Below are 22,341 nucleotides of genomic sequence, written 5' to 3'. Positions count from 1 at the left end.
CCATGGGGAATACGTTCAAAGACCCCCAGTGGATGCCTGAAACCCCAGAAAGTACCAAGTCCTATATACACTATGATTGTTCCCTTACATACATACCTATTGTATTAGTCCATCTTCACACTGCCGTAAAGAACTACCTGAGACTGGGTAATTTATAAAAGAAAAGGAGTTTAATTGACTCACAGTTCCGCATGGCTGGGGAGGCCTCAGGAACCTTATAAACATGGCGTAAGGCAGAGGGGAAGCAAGGCACATCTTACATGGCAGCAAGAGAGAGAGAACAAGTGGGGAGCTGCCACACACTTTTAAACCATCAGATCTTGTGAGAACTCATTCGTTATCACAAGAACAGCATGGGGGAAACCACCCCCTTGATCTAATTACCTCCCACCAGCTCCCTCCCCTGACACATGGGGATTATAATTTGAGATGAGATTTGGGTAGAGACACAGAGGCAAACCATATCACCTATGATAAAGGTTAATTTATAAATTAGGCACAGTAAGAGATTAATAAGAAGAAAATAGAGCAATTATAATAATATACTGTAATAAAATATATGTGAATGTGGTCTCTCTCAAAAATAGCTTAATATTTTCAGACTGCAGTTGACCATAAGTAATTGAAGCCAAGGGAAGTAAAACCTCAAAAAAGAGAGAACTGTAAGCAGTACAGCATTGCTAGCTATTAAACCTGTGGCCATGTTTTCCAAATAAAAAATAATAACACAGGCCGGGTGTGGTGGCTCAAGCCTGTAATCCCAGCACTTTGGGAGGCCGAGGCGGGTGGATCACAAGGTCAAGAGATCGAGACCAACCTTGGTCAACAAGGTGAAACCCCAACTCTACTAAAAACACAAATAATTAGCTGGGCATTGTGGTGCATGCCTGTAATCCCAGCTACTCGGGAGGCTGAGACAGGATAATTGCCTGAACCCAGGAGGCGGAGGTTGCAGTGAGCCGAGATCGTGCCATTGCACTCCAGCCTGGGTAACAAGAGCAAAACTCCGTCTCAAAAAAAAAATAAAAATTAAAATAATAATAATAATAATAATAACACAAAGTTTTCAAATGATTTTTCATTAAAAGAAATAAAATTTGAAAGATTAGGAAAATATTAAGCAATTCAGTTAAGAAAGAAAATAAAGACATGAAATCAGGACTAACTTATTAATTCTGGGTTATTCACTGCAGCTAGAATGTCCAGTCCCTTCCTGTCCACACAGCAGACCTCAATTCCCCTACAAGGCCTCTCTGGATCCCAAGAAATAACACTCAGAGAGTCTCTTAGTCTTACTTTCGCCATTGCTAAAATTATAACGTATTGTACAGACCTGTTACCAAGTCTGCTCTCTGTATTATGTTGTAATATATGCTTATTCATCCACTCTCTGTCTATTCCAAATTGAATTTAAACTCCATGAGGACGGACTTCATCTGATTTGTTAACTGCTAGCTCCCCAATGCCTAGAACAATACCTGGAAGAAGAGATGTTCAGCAAACATTTATTATATATAAGATCTGTAAGGGGAGTATATCTTTTCATTTTTATAGTCTCCATATTGGCTCATATCTTTTTAAGATGAGAATGAATAACAAACATAACAAATCTGTAATCATAGTCTATCTTCAAAAACCATCATCATCATCATCATCATTTTTTAGTAAATATAATAGGAACACTGATTATTTTGTGCTAAGAAAAGCAGAGGCGTTTATACCCATCTTCTTTTTTTTTTTTTAAGACCTGGTCTCACTCTGTCAGCCAGGCTGAAGTGCAGTGGTGCGATCACGGTTCACTGCAGCCTCGAACTCCTGTGCTCAGGCCTCCCGAGTAGCTGGGACTACAGGCGCATGCCACCATGCCTGGTTAAATTTTTTTTGGTTTTGTAGAGACAGTTTCACTATATTGCCCAGGCTGGTCTTGAACTCCTGGCTTCAAGCAATCCTGCCTCAGCCTCCCAGTGTTGGGATTACAAGCATGAGGCACCGTACCCAACCTATACTCATCTTTTTATTTAGTCCTTGTAACCTTATAAAGCAAATATTACTTCTATTTTAGATATTATCATTTTAGTAAATGGAGAATAAGAAAGACTAACAAGCTTGCCAAAGTCCCAGGAGTACAGCCAGAATGCAAACCTGGACGTTTGGGCCCTTTCTGACTCGTAAGGTAGTGCTCAACCACACCATATGTTCACGATGCTGTACTGATAATGTAGTATCAGATTAAATAGCCGGGCATGATGGTGGGTGCCTGTAATCCTAGCTACTCAGGAGGCTGAGGCAGAAGAATTGCTTGAACCTGGAAGGCAGAGGTTGCAGCAAGTGGAAGTTGCAGTAAGCAGAGATCTTGCCACACTGCACACCAGCCCAGGGGACAGTGCCAGACTCCATCTCAAAAAAAATCCAAAAAAAAAAAAACAAACAAACAAAACTGCAATATCAGATTAAAATAAAACACAGAGGGAGGGGGTGAAAGGGAAACCTGAGCCCTACAAATGGTGTGTAAGAATCAGCCAGTCAAGTCAATCCACTTCCAAGCATCATTCACAGACTAGACATTTGGTAAGAGAAGGAGGCAACACCACTTCCTGGCGCTCACTGGGAAAGCCTGGCTTTTCTGGATCACTGCCTGCTCCAAATGACACCCACGCCACGAACAGGGCGGAGCAGCACAAATCACCATGCCTTGAAGAAACAGATTCCCAATACCTATTTGTTAATCTGATTCAATCACTCTGGCACACTCTAGGAAGGGCTATGACTTTATCTACTACCTTGGTTCTTAATACTCACATCATACTCAAGTGGGAACTCCAAAACACACCCATTGCTGCAGGTAGAAGACTGGTGATAAAACACCTCTAGAGACTGAGTTTCTTCTTTAGATGAACTATTCCTATTCTTTTCCTTTTTTTTTTTTAATAGTTGTTCTTTTTTTTAATTACCTGAGAGACAGATGCATAGCCAGGCTGATACCCACACCCTTCCTGGAATATCTTGAGCACTTCACAGGAAAGATGTGATTACCAGGTATGGCAATAAATCTGAGCACCTTTACACCCACATTTTAGCTCTCTGTGGCCATTCCAAAAACACTGATAATTATAGTTTGGCCATTTCTGAAATACTCACTAAAGATAATACTGCAGATTCACCATCTTCAAGAACCTCTCCTCCTTAGCAATGCCTTTGAGTATGAAGCCGAAACTGCATGGATAAGCATGTGCTAAAAGGAAAGCTACCCTATGAGAAAGCACCACCCAGCTGACAAGCATTTGCTGCCTGCCCGTTATTCTCCTTCGCCCCCACTAGACACAATGGGATTTTTTGCCAAATTCATATTCCAGAGCCATGAAATCCCTGCAAAGTTCAACATCAGGCCTGACTTAAGATCTTTGGGGCCTCCTGCTAACTTCATCCCCCTGCAGCTGCCTCACTAAGGCAAGCTTTTGATCTGTACTATCTGGATTTCAAGCTGATATACACACAGCCTCTTTGATCTCTTATTAAGTGGCTTCTGGTCTCCTGATGCCTTTAGTCTTGCTGCACTGAGGTTTTTGGAAGACAGTCATCATCCTGAGCACACTACAAACTGCACACACCAGGAGTGGGCTCCCTTCATTCACCCACTTCGCAGGCTTGAAAAGCAATATTTAAGCCATGAGAGAATTTCCCCAGTAGCCACAATCAATCCACTCCATGAGCACACCACTAAGAATTATTTTTCAAATGAAGCAGCTTAAAATGATTTAAAGGATACAGAACTTTCCCATAGAGCGAAAGGAAGCAAATCCCCTGTGAAAAGAAATCTTCGGCCCAGTTGGCACTGGAACTTACAGAACTTTGATGTTAATAAAAATAAATGTAGATAGGAATCAGGGATGGGCAAAACGTAGCCTTTATCAGTTCCTCTAAGTTCTGTTAAGCAAAAAGTGACCTTTAAATGCAGCTGTGTGGTTTGTTCAACAGTAAGGCAACAGTATATCTGCACGACTACAGATACTGCCATTAGTAGCAGATTGACTGCATTTTGCTCAGGACCAATATCTTACATAGGTGAAGTAGACCCAAAGAACTTTAAAAAAAAAAAAAAAAGCAAGAGGGAAAAAAAAACCCAGATGCCAGTGGCCATGTTATAAGATCCCTTGAGCATTAAAATGAAACTGTATAATAACTTACAGTACATGCCTATCCTTTATATTTTAGATTCTGGAAATAATATGGTTTCATACCTGACTTATAATGTTACAATTCTATATACTACAAATGTGTTAACATTATGTCAACACCCATCAAATGCTAAATCCTAAATTCTGTAAACTGATTAGCTAAGGGGAACGTAAAGATAGGAGGCTTGCATATGCTATTGAACAGTATATACTGATATTAGCATTTACCCAAATTCTCAAATCTCTTGGTAAAAATTAAAGTCCTAATCCCCTCCCCACAATCCCAACACTTTAAAGCTAAATTTTCTTAAAAAAGAAAGAAAGAAAGAAAGAAAAGTGAAACGAGATTAAAATTTGTGGAAGAAAAAAATAAATAAATAAAATTTGGTGGAAGAAATATTTAGAGTTTTGGGCACTAATACCATAGTACTAATACCATAGTCTGAATGTAAAAACTTTATGCCCTCTTAGCTACAAAGGCCAATAAATTAATTACTGCCATATATAAAGTAGAAACAAAATTGATAGTTATATATTGCTATCACTTATCTATCCACATCATAGAAAACCATTAGCAAATTCATGAATTACACACCCAATTATACTATTTTCCACAAGAATTATCTGAATAAAGAAATAACTCTACATAAGAAAGGATCGATTTTAAGTGGTCTAAACATATGTGAGTCTCACAAACTGTTAAATGCAAGCTAGCTGGTAAATATGTACCAAAATTTAAAAGACATAGTGTGCTCTTCTGACAAGCAATTCCACTTTCAGGAATTTATCACCTACTTATCACAAGATTTATTCCCACCTTTTAACAAAAGAGTATCACAAAAATATCCACTAAAGCCTTACTTAAAATACCCACCAACTGGGTACAGGAGGTTGGTTAAATACATTATTGTACATCAACAATAAAAATACTATGCAGTCATTAAAAAGAGGTAGCTCTATAAATACCAAAGTGAAAGAGAATATAATTTTAAGAAAAAAAAAAAACCACAGAGCCCTTAAAGGGTGTATGATATAATGCATTTATATGACAAAATTTTTTTTTTTAATTAAACAAGAACGACTACTTATATAACCATGTATATATAGGGTGTTTCTGAGAGGATGGACAAGAAAAACAGAGGCTTTTTAACCTGTAAGAAGTAAGGAGGTAGTTACTTGCCACAGAATATCTTTGTACACCTTTGAATTTGTATGCCATATGTACGTATTACCTATTTTTAAAACATTTTCAGTGTGTGCTCAGAAAGTCATTCTGTTGTACATAAGGAAAAAGACAACTTAAAGATATACGTGAAATGTATGCAATCCCTTCCTACAACTTCTATAAATCTTTTAAAAAGAGAATTCGAATCGAGTTAATAGGCAGTCAAAACTACACAGGAAATTTTTTGCACAAATACTGAGGCATACTATATCCAAGGCTCAGTGACACTGCAGTATTTTATATCTTGGTTTTATAACCCACTTCCTCTGTTAAGAAAAATTAATATCTGTCCATTTTTAAAGGGAGGAATATTTCCACTATTCTTTTTATTGAGTTGCCATTTGCCTTTGGTCTTTCAAACAAATTGTTAAAGCATTACCAACAGTATTTACATCACCTCTCAGTGGCTACGTTATTATGTTTTCTATTTTAATCTCTCTCACACTTTGAGAGAGAGAAAAATAGTGTTTCAAAAACATCTGCTTTGGCAAAAACTGAGCCACTCAAGAGCGGAGAGAAATGAGGAATAGGATGTGGGAAGGAGGAGAATTATTGGTTAATAAATTTTACCTCCCAAATCACTGAAATTCAAAAAGTACCAAGGATGGCAATATCATGGCTAATGTTCAAAAATTGGCTAATGTCAAACATTTCCACTGAATTATAATCATGAGGGGTTATTCAAAGTTCAACATAAATCAAAATACCAGAAAATATCTACTTGCCATGTTTAATTTATAAGGTCAACTGAAGGTAAAATCCATAGAGTTCTAATTTTTTTTTCAAGCTTTTTGGTAGAAATTAAAAATTACAGACTCTTGGACTACCTAATAATTGCTTCATTACTGAACGTTAATCCACAACAAATTACTTGTACTAGTTTAGGATTCTTAAACTTGCAATGATTGTCTTCTGAAGCAATAAAAACTAGCTCTTACACAATGCATATGAGCACACTCTATTAATTTTTAATACTTGCTAAACTTTCATATAAGCATGAAAAATGAGAATACTATCTAGTAGCTTAGTTTTTAAGATATGAAATTTTTCACAAGCTGGAAAAACAAAAAGGTCTTCTGTAATAAATTTATTATAGGGATGCCCCATAATAAAATGCACATGGAAATAGCACTCACAAAGAAAAGAGCAGTATAGTATGATGGTTAAAGGCACAGACCTGGCGGAAGAGGAGGCGGTAGAAGAAAAAGAAAGAAAAAACAGACCTGGGCCCCAGCTTCTGCTCAAATTCCAGTTCTACCATATACTGCCTGTCTGAATTGTACTAATTGCTTAACTTTACTGTGCCTCAGTTTCTTCACTTCTAAAATGAAAAGAATAAGGGTATCTCTTTCATATGGTTCTTGTGAGGAATACATGGTCTACTTACATGTAAAGCAATTAGAACATTATCTAGCACTCAGTAAACACTCAATAAATGTTACCCAACATTGGTATTAATACTAGTGTGTGTATAAGTAATCTTCCACAGAGATGATAGTCTAAGGAATACAGGCATTACACATTAATACTAGGGAAACAAGACAGAGATAATTAAGGCATAATATAAAAACCTCACCTACAAACAGGCAAGAAATTACAGTATAAAAACTTACAACCAAATTTCTGAAGAGTTTTGTTGCTTAGAAACAGAGTCAAGCCATAATATTAATGCTCTTGGCAAATTACATACCATTGTTTGCCATGACACAATCCTGTAAGGCATGATATGGATCAGTGAATCTTCTAATATGGCAGACATTCAGAGTGGGATTTTAACTAGCACTGTCTGGAGTGGTTAGGCATATTTGAGATTAACAAATATTCTACCTCTTCAAATAATAGCCAACAAAGCTACTACCTGTACCATAAAATCTAAGAAAGAAACTTACGACCTAATCATATTTACTGTCTTCCTTGTTGCTTTCTCTTTTGCCTTTGATCCAATCTAATTGAAAGGGCCTTTCATGAAATGAATTGTCACACTTTGTACTTTGGCCACATGATTGAGTTGTAGAACTGTGTATCACTCAACTGTTCATTTCAGGTATAAAGGTAAACCTCTTTCCTCTACTCAGCTACACAACCTCCATCAATATTCTGAGTCACTGACCTGTCTGGAGAGCTACCCTATTGTTCTATAGACTAATGCAAGCTCCTTTAACTGCTCACTCATCTTACCCCTACCCCACCCTTTTTTTTTAAAAGACAGAATCTGGCTCTGTCACCCAGGCTGGAGTGCAGTGGTGCAATCTCAGCTCACCATAACCTCTGCCTCCCAGGCTCAAGGGATGCTCCTGCCTCAGCCTCCTAAGTAGCTAGGATTACAGGTGTGCACCACCACGCCCAGCTAATTTTTTGTATTTTTTAGTATAGACAAATATGGTTTCACCATGTTGGCCAGGCTGGTTCGAACTCCTGGCCTCAAGCAATCTGCCCACTTTGGCCTCCCAAAGTTCTGGGATTATAGGTGTGAGCCAATGCCCCCTGACCTCTTTTTCTAAAGTTCAGTTCAATTTATATAAAAAGCAAACTTCTGGCCAATAATCCACAACTGGGTAATTGACATACAGCTTATCAAGAATTGGCTGCATTTTAGAATGCGATTTTAAAATTAAATTTAGACTTCACTAAACAAAGGCATCTAATTATTTTTTTCTAATCTAGAGAGTTAAAAATGGATAGAGTATAAACATTATAGGGTGGTGCTATCTTTGAAGACATTATCAAAACTTTTATGTTTGTTTTCTAAACTGAGTAATTGTTAATACATTTCCATAATAACATAACATTTCCTATTTTCTTACACACGAATTCACTTAATCCACACAATCCTTTGTGCTAGAGATTAGCACCTCTATTTTATAAGTGAGGAGGTTACATAAACACCAGTGAAATAGATGCATGTAATTTTGTTAGGCTTTTCAAGAAGTTCTTATTCTAGAGAAAAGGCTGTTCATGAGAAAAGTGGTTAACTAAAATGAAATATTCCAAAGTAAATTTTCAATCTCTTCAATATTGCTAAGTAAGCCCTCTATAACCTAAAAGTTCTTCCACTCTACTAACATTTTCTCTCTGTAGCTAAATGTTTCTGCAGTACTTTTTGTTCTAAACATACTATACCTAATCTGCCTTGGCCCTGCTCAGCTACCTAATAAATTCATACAGCACACACCGAATACAATAATAGCCAGGGACGTGGCCTTTCATGGCTTTTGCTAAACCTTTGCCCGGCCTTGCAAAAAATATTTTTGAACTTTAGAATTTATTACCTAATTACAACAAGGGACAGTATAACACATTAATTAACTTGTCCAAAACCAAATTTGAATTGTGTTTACCTGTCATCTAAATGTCACAGTAGATAATAGTTCTAGGTACCACTGACAAATGGTAAAAACGTGCTGTACACATCTCTAAGTATACTTAAGACTGACTTAAGAAAAACATTCAAGTTAGGATTGAATGTAACCCCCACTCCCCGCCCCAAGGTTTAGCCGGTAGAAGTAAGTAAGATGAGCCCTTTAATTTCAATCAAAGTAGTTATCAACTATGAAGCACAAAGACAGAAAGAAGATCTAATCCTTTGTTGGCAGAAAATTACATAATTTGTACAGAAACAATTGTCAGTATGTATGTGCTGATTGTGAGGTAAATGAGATGAAAAGGAAAATCCCAGAATTTTATAAATTTAAAATAAAATTTCAAAAAAGCAATAGAAGTTACAATACATACCTATTGGAATGCAATGAAGAACAAAAAATTCTACAGTTAGAACTGACTATATGTATTTTTAAGTGTAAAGCTCAGAAGGGGGTTTTCCTGTTAAGTAGTGATTAAGTTCTTAAGGATCATCTAGTTTTTCTTTCCATCCTTTATCGAATTTTAAGTTCTGAAACATTTCCCTGCCTTAATATGTGCACTATTCAAAATATAAAATTTAATACTGTAATTTAAGGGCATCAGAGCAACCATTATGATATAAATATGTATTATGTAAGAATGAAAATATATATAGATTCTTGCAATAATAGAAGTGGAGACATATCTGAATATCTAAAACCACATCTGAAAGATGTCTTCTAAATTAAATCCCAATTGTCAAAATCAATTATTAACAAATTCCCACTAAATTTGTTCATTCAATTCCAGTTAATTTTGGCTAACGTAGGCTGGATGCAGTGGCTCACACCTGTAATCCCAGCATGTTGGGAGGCTGAGGCAGGGGAAACAACTTGAGGTCAGGAGTTTGAGACTAGCCTGGCCAACATGGTGAAACCCCACCTCTACAAAAAATAGAAAAGTTAGGTAGACATGATGATATGTGCCTGTAGTCCCAGCTACTCAGAAGGCTAAAGCAAAAGAATTACTAGAACCCAGAAGGCAGAGGTTGCAGTGAGCCAAGATTGCACCACTACACTCCAGCCTGGGTGGCAGAGTGAGACTCTGGCTCAAAACAGAAAAATAAAAATAAAAATACAGGTCAAGCCTCATTTTAGCTAACCTAAACTTTATTAAATCATTTTGCAAATATTTATCAACCACCTAGTGGTTCTAGGTAATATAGCTGTAATGGGGAGGGAAAAAAAAGAGTCCCCACCATTTGTTTTATATACTCTAATATTAACCAATATCTAAACTTTCAAAAGCTTAACTGTGTTCAGATTTTTGGATAAAAGTATTTCCCAAAATATTTGGAATCAACAATTTATCATTTAGTAATATTCCAAAGAGAAGTTCTAATAAGGAAGAGGGTTATCTGGCACAGAAATATGCCAGCAAAAATGAAATAGATATCTATTTCAGTAAACTTAAATCACACTGCCAAAATATAGACTTTAGGCCAGACACAGTATCTCATGCCTGTAATCCCAGCACTCTGGGAGACTGAAGCAGGCGGATCACTTGAGGTCAGGAGTTCAAGACCAGCCTAGCCAACATGGTAAAACCCTGTCTCTACTGAAAATGCAAAAATTAGCCGGGTATAGTGGTGGATGCCTGTAATCCCAGCTACTCAGGAAGCTGAGGCAGGAGAATCGCTTGAACCTGGGAGATGGAGGTTGCAGTGAGCTGAGATTGTGCCACTGCACACTAGCCTGGGCAACAGAGCAAGACTTCCATCTCAAAAAAAAAAAAAAAAAAAAAAATAGAATGTAATATTCCTATATAGCACTCAAACTATTTTTCTTTTAATCTATTCCTGATTGCCTTATTATATTTTTTAAAAATTGATTTTTTAATATCACTTGGCATTTTATGTGCTTTAATAGAGTACATTTTGCTTTACTAAACCACAATGTGTCTAGGCAGCACTAAAGTAGTAAAATATGCATCTTAAAAGTTAAGGGATTTCTTGGCAACAATTTTAATTCTCCCAAATAATCAGCAGGCTAAATATATGACAGTAACTGGTAGAATTGTATAACATATAGATGTCTTGTTGTGACCTTTTACATCTCCCTCCCCCAAATGTATCAGTAACTTTACCCTAGTTATAATTGGAGTAGCTATAAGTATATAAATACATATTATGTATTAATATAAATGCAATATAAGACTTGACCAAGAACATTTCTATTTATTTAAGCACACTGAAATTAATAGGTAAGCTAAACTACAAACCTTCATGTGACAGGGAGGGAGAGTACGAATTGGGAACAAATGCTAATGTGTACAGGATTTCTTTTTTGGGTGTTGAAGATATTCTAAAATTAGAATGTGGTGATGGTTGCACAACTCTGTGAATATACTAGAAACGACTGAACTAAATGCTTAAAATGGGTGACTTTTACGGTATGCGAAATATATCTGAATAAAGCTAAGGAACAAAATTCCTCCATATAAACAAGTTCCTCAAGTTCCCATCTCTAAAAGTACCCATGGATATATAATTACTGCTTCCCTTATTGTCCAGCTCCTATATAAACCATCACTTTACTCACTAAGGGAGCTACTAATTTTAATGATAACAATGGAAAGTAGTATAACTGGCCAGGTGGGGTGGCTCAAGCCTGTAATCCCAGCACTTTGGGAGGCCGAGGCGGGTGGATCACGAGGTCAACAGATCGAGACCATCCTGGTCAACATGGTGAAACCCCGTCTCTACTAAAAATAGAAAAAATTAGCTGGGCATGGTGGCACCCAGCTACTCAGGAGGCTGAGGCAGGAGAATCGCCTGAACCCAGGAGGCAGAGGTTGTGGTGAGCCGAGATTGCGCCATTGCACTCCAGCCTGGGTAACAAGAGCGATACTCCGTCTCAAAAAAAAAAGGAAGTAGTATAATATTCCATCTTTGGGATTCAGTTTTGCTTAAGTCAATAGGTGTCTTAAAGAATTACGACTTCACATAACTTTAACATAAACCACTCCAGAGAAAACACCTCTATACAGGTTCTTATACCTGGTAATCCAAAATGCTGAATCCCAAACCTTTACGATCTTTTACTAGCTCAACAATCTTGACTTCGGGAGACCACAGTGCTAATTCCCCATCATCTTCTTCTTCAGTATTGATATCCATGTTGTGGTCAACCTGAAACACCAAAGAAGATAAATGCGTCAAAACACTATGCTTCAATTCTGAAAAGAATGCACATATCAAGAATCTCACAGCTTCTTCTCAAACTGGGAATTCTCTTCGGCATGCGTAGTTTTCTTTTTAGTCTTTATAGAAGGGGCATGCTCTGGGGCACACACACTCCAGGATAAGATCTTCATAAAAATTCAAGCACTTAAAAATTCAAATTGTTCATACAGTTTTTTATTAATGTAAAGAATCTATTTCATTCAAAGTATTAACACTGACCTCTTATACTTCAATGAGTTCTGTCATCCCATTAGAAGCATAAAAGGAAAAATATACAATTTAAGTAAATGAAAACATCATAGAAAGTAGAAGCTTGTAAGATTTGTAAGTAGCAATACCTGGATTCATAACTACAGAGAGAGACAGAGAAAGAGATGTCAACCCAGAGAGAGGCTGGAGCAAGACAGGGAAACCACTGCTGCTGGCTCCAAAACTTTACTAGAAAATAAGGTGAGAAAAAAAAATACAAGTCTGTGGACATCATATAGGTCTAAAGATAAAGAAAAATCACTGAGTTGAAATAATGAAAATCTGATCTTGGAAGAAATAGGACAGCACAGCTGCCCAGCATACAGGTCCTTTGTCACTTTTCTTGATTTTACTCCTGAAAGGCCCTCTATTCTAGACTCCCCATCTTTTTAGGAAGAAAAGTCACTGCTATGTCGAATTCCAGGAAGTTAGATGAGAGGGCCAATGAATCCGCTATGCAGAAGAAGAGCTGCTTCAAAAAACCTTCTGTTTTTATACAAATGATAGCATTTGACTGTTGTTTTCATCTGATTGGCATTCCCCAAAATACTCTAAACTTCTATCTAAAGCTCAAAAATTATCTTTTATAGCCCAAGCAACGAACAAAATTCCTGGTTCCTAAGCTAGAATGGAAACTCTGTGAGGGATACCATAGAGTTACCATGGTTATCAGCTCAACCCATATAAATGCCTGGCTCATAGTAGGCACACAATAAATATCTGTTTAAGATATTAAAAATTACCTATCTTTTTTTTTTTTTTTTTTTGGAGACAGAGTTTCGCTCTTGTTACCCAGGCTGGAGTGCAATGGCGCGATCTCGGCTCACCGCAACCTCCGCCTCCTGGGTTCAGGCAATTCTCCTGCCTCAGCCTCCTGAGTAGCTGGGATTACAGGCACGCGCCACCATGTCCAGCTAATTTTTTTGTATTTTTAGTAGAGACGGGGTTTCACCATGTTGACCAGGATGGTCTCGATCTGTTGACCTCGTGGTCCACCCGCCTCGGCCTCCCAAAGTGCTGGGATTACGGGCTTGAGCCACCGCGCCTGGCCTAAAAATTACCTATCTTTGAGTGTGTTTGTTTCTCTTGAAACTCTTTCTCAATAAGGGTACCAAGTAAATGATTTTTTAAAGTAGACTTCTTAAAACTTTGAGTGACCAAAGTAAATAAAAATGCATCATCTCTACAAACATAATTTTGAAACACCTGTATAAGAGAATCAATTTAATGTAATCAAAAAAGGGAAAGGAAAACTCCTCTATAATTAGGAAAATTGCTAGTTAGAAAAATTATTTTATTTATCTATTTATATACATATTTACTCTTTCCAACATTTATTTTAGGTTCAGGGGGTATGTGTGCATGGTTGTTACATGGGAAAATTGTGTATCACAGGAGTCTAATGCACAGATTATTTTGTCACCCAGGTAATGACCATGGAACCTGACAAGTAGTTTTCTCATCCTTATCCTCCTTCTACCCTCTACCTTCAAGCAGGCCCCAGCATATATTGTTCACTTCTTTGCATCCATGTGTACTCAACGTTTAGCTCCCACTCACAAGTGAGAACATGTGGTATTTGGTTTTCTGTTTCTGCATTAATTTACTTAGGACAATGACCTCTGGCTTCATTCATGTTGCTGCAAAAACATGATTTCATTCTTTTTTATGGCTGCATAGTATTCCATGGCGTGTATGTACCACATTTTCTTTATCTAGTCCACTGTTGATGGGTATGAGGTTGGTTCCATGCCTTTGCTATTGGGAATAGTACTGTGATGAATATACACATGCACCTTGATGGTAAAACAATTTATATTCCTCTGGGTATATATACAGTAATGGGACTGCTGGGTTGAATGGTAGTTCTGTTTTAAGTTCTTTGAGAAATCTCCAAAATGCTTCCACAGTGACTGAACTAATTTACATTCCCACCAGCAGTGCTAAGTGTTTCCTTTTCTCCACAACTCCCCCAGCATCTGTTATTTTTTAACTTTTTAATAATGGCCATTCTGACTGGTATGAGATGGTTATCTCATTATAGTTTTGATTTGCATTTCTCTAATGATCAGTGATATTCAGCATTTTTTCATATGGTAGTTGGCTACGTGTATGTCTTCTTTTGAGAAGTGTCTGTGCACGTCCTTTGCCCAGTTTTTAATGGGGCTGTTTGCTTTTGCTTGCTGTTTTAAGTTCCTTATTAAAGATTCTGGATATTAGACCATTGTCAGATGCATAGTTTGCAAATATCTTCTCTCATTCTGTAGGTTGCCTGTTTACTCTGTCGATAGTTTCTTTTGCTATGCAAAAGCTCTTTATTTTACTGTAATCAAGTCCCACTTGCCAATTTTCGTTTTCGTTGCAATTGCTTTTGAAATCTTCATCATGAAATCTCTACCAAGGCCAATATCCACAATGGTAGTTCCTAGGTTTTTTTCTAGGGTTTTTATAGTTTTAGGGTTTACATTTAATTCTTTAATCCATTTTGAGTTGATTTTTGTACATGGTGAAAGGAAGGGGTCCAGTTTCAATTTTCTGCATAGGGTCGCCAGTTTTCCCAGCAACATTTTCCAAATAGGAAGTCCATTCCCTATTGCTTATTATTGTCGGCTTTGTCAAAGAGCAGATGATTGTAGATGTGCACCTTTGTGTCTGGGTTCTCTAACCTGTTCCATTGGTGTGTCTTTTTTTTTTTTTTTTTTTTTTTTTTTTTTTTTTTTTTTTAACCAGTGCCATGTTGTTTTGGTTACTACAGCCTTGTAGCACAGTTTGAATTCAAGTGTGTGATACCACTGGCTTTGTTCTTTCTGCTTAGGACTGCTTTAACTATTTTGAGCTCTTCTTTTGGTTCCAAAAAGTTTTTCTACAAATTTCCTTAAAATTTAGAAAAATTGGCCGGGTGTGGTGGCTAAAGCCTGTAATCCCAGCACTTTGGGAGGCAGAGGTGGGCGGATCACGAGGTCAAGAGCTCGAGACCATCCTGGTCAACATGGTGAAACCCCGTCTCTACTGAAAATACAAAAAATTAGCTGGTCATGGTGCCGCGTGCCTGTAATCCCAGCTACTCAGGAGGCTGAGGCAGGAGAATTGCCTGAACCCGGGAGGCAGAGGTTGTGGTGAGCCGAGATCGCGCCATTGCACTCCAGCCTGGGTAACAAGAGCGAAACTCCGTCTCAAAAAAAAAAAAAAAAAAAAAAATTTAGAAAAATTTTACAATAGTTTTTTTTCTCTAATTCCATGAAAAATATCACAAAAATAGCATTGAATCTAAAAATTGCTTTGGGCAGCATGGCCATTTTAACAGTATTGATTCTTCCTATCCATGAGCATAGAATGTATTCTATTTGCATCATTTCTGGTTTCTATCAGCAGTGTTTTACAATTCTCATTGTAGACATCTTTCACCTCTCTGGTTAGCTGTATTCCTATTATTTTATTCTTTTTGCGGCTATTGTGAATGGGACTGCATTCCTAATTTGGCTCTCAGCTTGCACGTTACTGGTGTAAAGAAATGTTACTGATTTTTTTATAGTGATTTTTGAATCCTGAAACTTGGCTCAACTTGTTTATCAGATGTAGGAGGCTTTGGGCAAGAGACTATGGGGTAGAAAAACATTTTTAAAGTTAGGATTGGTCCAGATCTTAAACTGTCACTGCAAGACATGGGTGGTCAATAACCAATCCACCGTGGCTGACCCTCAACATGGGAACAAACTGAAGCTGAAAACTTGAAATGAGTGGAAACGTCATAGATCAATAACCTCCACATATTTCAGTCTAACGTGTGGAAGTGATATCCTTAAAAAGAAAACACTTATGTCTTCCAACAAAAAGTAAAGTTCCAATGGCTAATACAACATGATTGATGCTTTACTGGGGCATTTAATACCCTCACTGATTAATGAGTATTAGAATTTTGGCTGAGCTGCCTAACCAGATAGGGTTTAAGAACATAAGATGGTATTAGGGGAAATGAAAAAAGAGACCGTTGGAAAAAGAGCCAAGACTTTAAGAAACCACATACAATTACAAAACCTGTGTTTATAGAAATTTCAAGGCATTCAAGGTGCATAAGATATTATACTGCAACCTGAAATATATCACTTTGATACAATCAATTCTGCATAACTCCTGTATTTACAGAATGGAAAGCAATCAACTAATGGGCAGCAAGGTTGACATTTAGCATAATTCAAAGCTGTTGTTCACCATTGTGGTAAAGCATGACAGATGGGGGCACAGAGTCAGCAAGTGGGGTTTGTGATTTACATACCTTGAGAGATTAAACGAAAGGCATTTTTATCAGCCACTAACATTTCATTTTGGTAAGGATAGCAAAAGTCACAAAAGTGTGGCACTTGAGTCCCCTCCCTGAAATATTTTTTTATAAAACTTAAACTTTCTTTTAGAAAGAGTCAACCAATAATTAAAAACTTACCAAGCCCCTCTTATATGCCTAATATAGAATAAAAACACTATGAAATAGAAAATAATTTTAAGATATGGCCTTTGCCGGCAAGGAACTAACAGTCTTCTTGGATAAACAAGGTTGCTACATACGGAAGTATCTATAAGACAGTGTTAGACTCTTATATACTTCAGGACATAAGAAAACAAAAACGGATGGACTGGTGGAGACTTGAACAACCACAGCCCACTGTTACTGAGCACTTCCCACATGCAAGGCATTGTGTTCAGAACCTGTACACATTACTGCATTTCCTGCTTGCACAAACTCATGAGATGGGTAAGTATGATAAGTATCACCATTTTTTCAAAGGAAAAATATGAACAGAAAATCAAGTTATTTGCCCAAAGATTCATGACTATTAGATAGTAAAGGTAGGCTTAGGTTCATGTGTACTGAAATCCAGAACTTAAGTATAAGGGAAGGACCCATATATCTAAACTGGTGTTCAGTGGAATTACAATCTAAAAGAAATTGAAAAGGGGGGAAAGGTAGCATAAAAGATGAGGTTACCAATAGCATAAGATGGCAAAGTATGTGCTGAAAACTCTTCCAGCTAGGCACAGTGGCTTACACCTGTAATCCCAGCACTTTGGGATGCTGAGGTGGGAGGATTGCTTGAGTCCAGAACTTTGGAGACCACCCTGGGAAATATGGCAAGACCCTGACCGTACGAAAAAAAAAATGTTTTAATTATCTGGGTATGGTGGCAAGTGCCTGTGATCCCAGCTACTTGAGAGGCTGAGGTGGGAGGATTGCTTGAGCCCAGAAGACAGAGGTTACAATGAGCCATGTTCAAAACACTGCACTCCAGCCTGAGGAGACCCTGTTTCAAACAAACAAACAAACAAACAAACAAATCTCTTTTCATAATTATAATGCTCTTTTAAAAAAAACAAAGTACCAAGAGCTTATAAAATGTTATTTCATTCTCTTATCTTCTGAAGAGATTACTGGCAATTTCCAGACTCGCTTTGAAATTTATCGTAGAGTTTCAAATTTTTAAGGCTCTGAAAAAGGGAAATATATTAGATATACAACCCTTACCGACACCTTAAACTTATATAAGACAAACTGAGTTGAATTAGAATTCAAAAGTAATGAATCCAGGCACTTAGTGAAAAAACAAAGGTTCTTTAAAATCGAAATGCAGGTACATCAATGTTGGCAACATGTCAAGGAAAGGGAAGGAAAGAGTTTTAGGATGTTAAATGAAGAGTAACAATTTGAAAAGCTATGCATTGTTGCCTTAGTCAAGCAAAAAAAAGAGTAGAGTGAAGGTTTCCTCTCCCTTCATATTGCAGTACAGCCTTCGGGGCATCTTTGATGAATGGGCATGCCTATGGGAACCACACTATATTCACTTAGTACCTCTGTCTCAGGAAGAGAGGTTTCAGTGGGCCTTGGTTCATCTACAGAAGCTTCATCATCAAACAACCTCCGACAGCAAACCAAAGTAAAAGGGGGTGGCACTTCCTTAAGAAAGGAGACTGCTTCTCGGCGAGATTTTCCATACAGCTGCATGCCGTTGACCTAGGAACACAAGGAGACAAGTCGCAGTTGAGGCAGCCCCAAGTGAAAAAATGAAAATCTCTTATTTATATCAATCTACCAAAATGAAAATAGGACATCATTTTATTTTCCCTGTAAACAAAGGGCCTCGCTTTAATCATATTATTTATAATTAAATAACATGCAAATAAAAATGTTAGAAATCCCTAAAATTTTTAAAACCTAAGGCTAAATCTTTGCTCATCTTGATGGATAAAGTATAAAGGGTGTGCAGAGTACACCCTTACTGGGTAAAGGATCTACCTAATTTTTTGCAGCACTATGTTTCTCCTTTCAATACTCCAATGTTGTATTCTCTCACCTACCTCTATTCGGCTCTCCTTAAACACACTGAATAGCATTTATAGTCCTTTAAGACTGTTCTCCTTTGCAGTTTCATTTCATAAGACTATCACTACAGAAATGTAAGTAGTTTTTTTAAAAAAAAAACAAAACCGTTTAATTTACTGCTTAAAGTATAGCTAACAAATATAGAACAGTTGGCTGTCAAAATTTAACATCAGTCCACAATATTCTTTCACATCCCATACACTCTTAACACCAACCTAGAAAAATAACTTCCACTGAAAAGAAATATACATGCCTTTGCATCAGTGACATTCTTATTGCTCTGATACAGCAATCAGTACATTATTTTTAAAAATAATTTTCAAAACAATTGTATGCTACTGTCTCACATGTTTAAAAGAAAAAAGTATTCTTTATTCATGATTAATCCTTGTCACCAAAAAATTATCTAAACTTCATATTACTTTTGGTGTATAATAATAATACTTGGCACCAAAGATGATTTGGCTAAATAATTCTAATTTTTCACATATATGACTTGAGTTCAAAGAGTGTTTTCAGTTCTAACTACAGATCTCTAAAAGCTGATCTGTCTGCTACTCCCAAAAAGCTGAGGCATGAACAGAATCCAGGTAACAAATAATCTTTTCACATCTGACTCCTACCCTCCTAGGAGGGTTTAGAAGCACTATTTGTTTTAAAGATACTTTCAGTCTGGCATTAATTTCTAATAGGTGTCATGCTAATGTTCAGATAACTGGCCAGCCTGACTTTCCCGGGAGAAGCCCTTCTACAAATCTTTCACTGCACCAGAGAGGAAGAGGACACTGGGCTGCTGGAAATCTTCAGCAGCAGGGTGAGTCTCAGGTCAACCATCCCTGGGAAACACTGGCAAGCCTGTAACATATCAAGCACTTAGCCATCAAGCCAGACATCTCTCCCTGCCTCTTAATTATTTACAAAGAAACCATCACAAGGTAAAGAGACCCACATGCACTTTAGGAAGCGAGCTCTACTGGAAAGTCTTCATGACGAATGAAGAGGTCTAGGGGACAGCAAGCTCAACAGATGATGAAAGTTTTTTCCTTGGAATAACTGCAAGTCAGCCTTTACATAAGAAAAGGCAGGGAGGAACCCATCACTGGCCATACCGTATCCATGATTTCAACTTGTGTCACAAGTGCACAAAGTTCTAAAATCAGCTAAATGGGTAGTAACTCACACACACAAAAAAGCAAGTAGATAGAATCAAAGCAAGAATTCTACTTATACATGAGTATGAGTTTGTGTTTCACTTCAACAAATTAGAAAGTCACTTTTGAGTTTTTATCTTGGAGTACCTTTAAATATTTATTTATCTCATTACTTATTCATTTGAATTGTCTCCAATTATTATAGCAGTGCCTGGTGGTCCTCCTCACCACTCCGTGCTAAAGGGATTGGTCACATTTCCCATTACCAGTTCCTATCTAGGGGGATTTACAGCTGCTGTAAATAGCTGTTCTGGGCTGAGACTTGGCACAGTGTTCTAACCCGAAAGCATATTTGTGTTTCTGGTTTTAAGCTCTAAGGAGTACATTCAACACACACATGCACACACAGACACATACACTTTGAGTTCAGGAGCTTATTTGGCTAACTGTACTGAGATTTTTAACTTTTGTATTTTCGGTTATTCAGAAGAAGCTAATTTTTATTTTAGAATTTGCAATATTTTTCAAGGTCCTTAGACTTCAGACCCTCCTTAGTGCTGTTTTATCCTGACTGACTGGAAAATGCACACACATACACACTTCAGAGTACAGAACACTGCCTAAGTGCTGCCCCACCATTTTACCACATCGAACCCTCATCCCATCCCATAAGGCTTGTTAATATGCCTTCTTCACAGTGATAATATTGCCAATACTCCACAATGAGATAATGCTTTATAATTTACATGGATGGTATTTCATTCAATCCTTACGAAGGCACAGTGAAGTAGGCATTGATGAAGGAAATGATTCTCAAAAAAGTTAAGTGACATGCCAAGGGACACACAGCTAACCTGCGGCAATTCAGACCAGAAGCAGCTTTTCTTACTCCAAACCTGTGCTCCTTTCTTTATCCTAAGTTCTTTCACTAGGTATCTATATTTAAGAATTCAAAAAATCTTCACGCTATCTTATTATAGCACCTTCTATTACAATGTGGTGGTAGGCCCATGGGAGCCTAGTCTTGGCTAAAGCATACAGATTTCAGCTGATGGCTGGGATCACCCGTACTTGCTCTACTGTGATCCAACCAACATTTCTTTAGCACCTAGCACATACTAGTAGTGATTTACACTGAATGCCACCAAATTTCACACTTAAAAATGGTTAAAATGGGCCACGCATGGTGACTTATGCCTGTAATTCCAGTACTGTGGGATGCCAAGATAGAAGAATTGCTGGAGGCCAGGAGTTCAAGATCAGCCTGGGCAAAATAGCGAAACCCTGTCTCTACAAAAAAACTAAAACATGAGCTGGGCATGGTGGCACATAGCTATGGTCCTAGCTACTCAGGAGATTGAGGTGGGAAGACTGCTTGAGCCCAGGAATTTAATGCTGCAGTAAGCTATGACCATGGCACTGCAATCCAGCCTGGGCAACACAGTGAGACTCTTAAAAAAAAAAACAAAAGGAAAAAAGGTTAAATGATAAATTTCATGTTATATATATTTTGCCATTAAAAATAAAACAAAAACAAAAAAAAACAGTAGACGAAGAGCAGTGGCTCACACATGCAATCTCAGCAATTTGGGAGACTGAGGTGGGTGGATTGTTAGAGTTCAGGAGTTCGAGACCAGCTTGGGCAACAAAGCCAGACCCCACCTCAAAAAAAAAAAAAAAGCAAAAGTAAAAGAAAAAAAAACAGCTGGGCACGGTGGCTCAAGCCTGTAATCCCAGCACTTTGGGAGGCCGAGGTGGGCAGATAATAAGGTCAGGAGTTCAAGACCATACTGGCCAACATGGTGAAACCCCGTCTCTTTTTTTTTTTTTTTTTTTGAGACAGAGTTTCGCTCTTGCTACCCAGGCTGGAGTGCAATGGCGCGATCTCGGCTCACCGCAACCTCCGCCTCCTGGGCTCAGGCAATTCTCCTGCCTCAGCCTCCTGAGTAGCTGGGATTACAGGCACGTGCCACCATGCCCAGCCAATTTTTTTGTATCTTTAGTAGAGACGGGGTTTCACCGTGTTGACCAGAATGGTCTCGATCTCTCGACCTCGTGATCCACCCGCCTTGGCCTCCCAAAGTGCTGGGATTACAGGCTTGAGCCACCGCGCCCGGCCCTGAAACCCCGTCTCTTAAAAACAAAAAAGGAAGGAAAAAAAAATGAACTAAATTGGTTATACTCATACCTCCACTTATCCCAAACAAATGTATATCATTTCTTAACACCTAATAACTATATATTATAGCAATGGTCTCCAATGTACAAATTATCATGGATGATACCCACAAAGATATGCCATGCCCAGCCAATAAGAGAAAGACCAAAAAGAAAGCATAATTCTTCTAATAAAACAGGGCATTATTCTGCAAAAAGAAGCCCAATACCATTCCCTTGAATACCTCTAAAAATAAGCAACTTACGGCCGGGCACGGTGGCTCAAGCCTGTAATCCCAGCACTTTGGGAGGCCGAGGCGGGTGGATCACGAGGTTGAGAGATCGAGACCATCCTGGTCAACATGGTGAAACCCCGTCTCTACTAAAAAATACAAAAAACTAGCTGGGCGTGGTGGTGCGTGCCTGTAATC

General features: G+C 37.9%; 1 protein-coding gene across 9 annotated transcripts in view; it reads right to left on the bottom strand.

Annotated features, from left to right (window-relative positions):
- The window catches only part of PATJ (PATJ crumbs cell polarity complex component), a 430,121-nt gene that overhangs the window by 323,429 nt on the left and 84,351 nt on the right, over positions 1-22,341 (bottom strand). For all 9 annotated transcript variants that reach the window (XM_074380917.1, XM_074380918.1, XM_074380919.1 and 6 more), the window contains exons 16-17: positions 18,072-18,233; positions 11,798-11,929 (exon numbers count right to left, since the gene is read on the bottom strand). In XM_074380917.1, the coding sequence (XP_074237018.1) occupies positions 11,798-11,929; positions 18,072-18,233 (294 nt within the window). The remainder of the gene's footprint in view (positions 1-11,797; positions 11,930-18,071; positions 18,234-22,341) is intronic.

Source organism: Saimiri boliviensis, chromosome 11 (genome assembly GCF_048565385.1).
Source record: "Saimiri boliviensis isolate mSaiBol1 chromosome 11, mSaiBol1.pri, whole genome shotgun sequence".
Classification (NCBI taxonomy): Eukaryota; Metazoa; Chordata; class Mammalia; order Primates; family Cebidae; genus Saimiri; species Saimiri boliviensis.
Note: the sequence above shows the minus strand (reverse complement) of the source record. Positions and strands in the feature narration are given on the sequence as shown.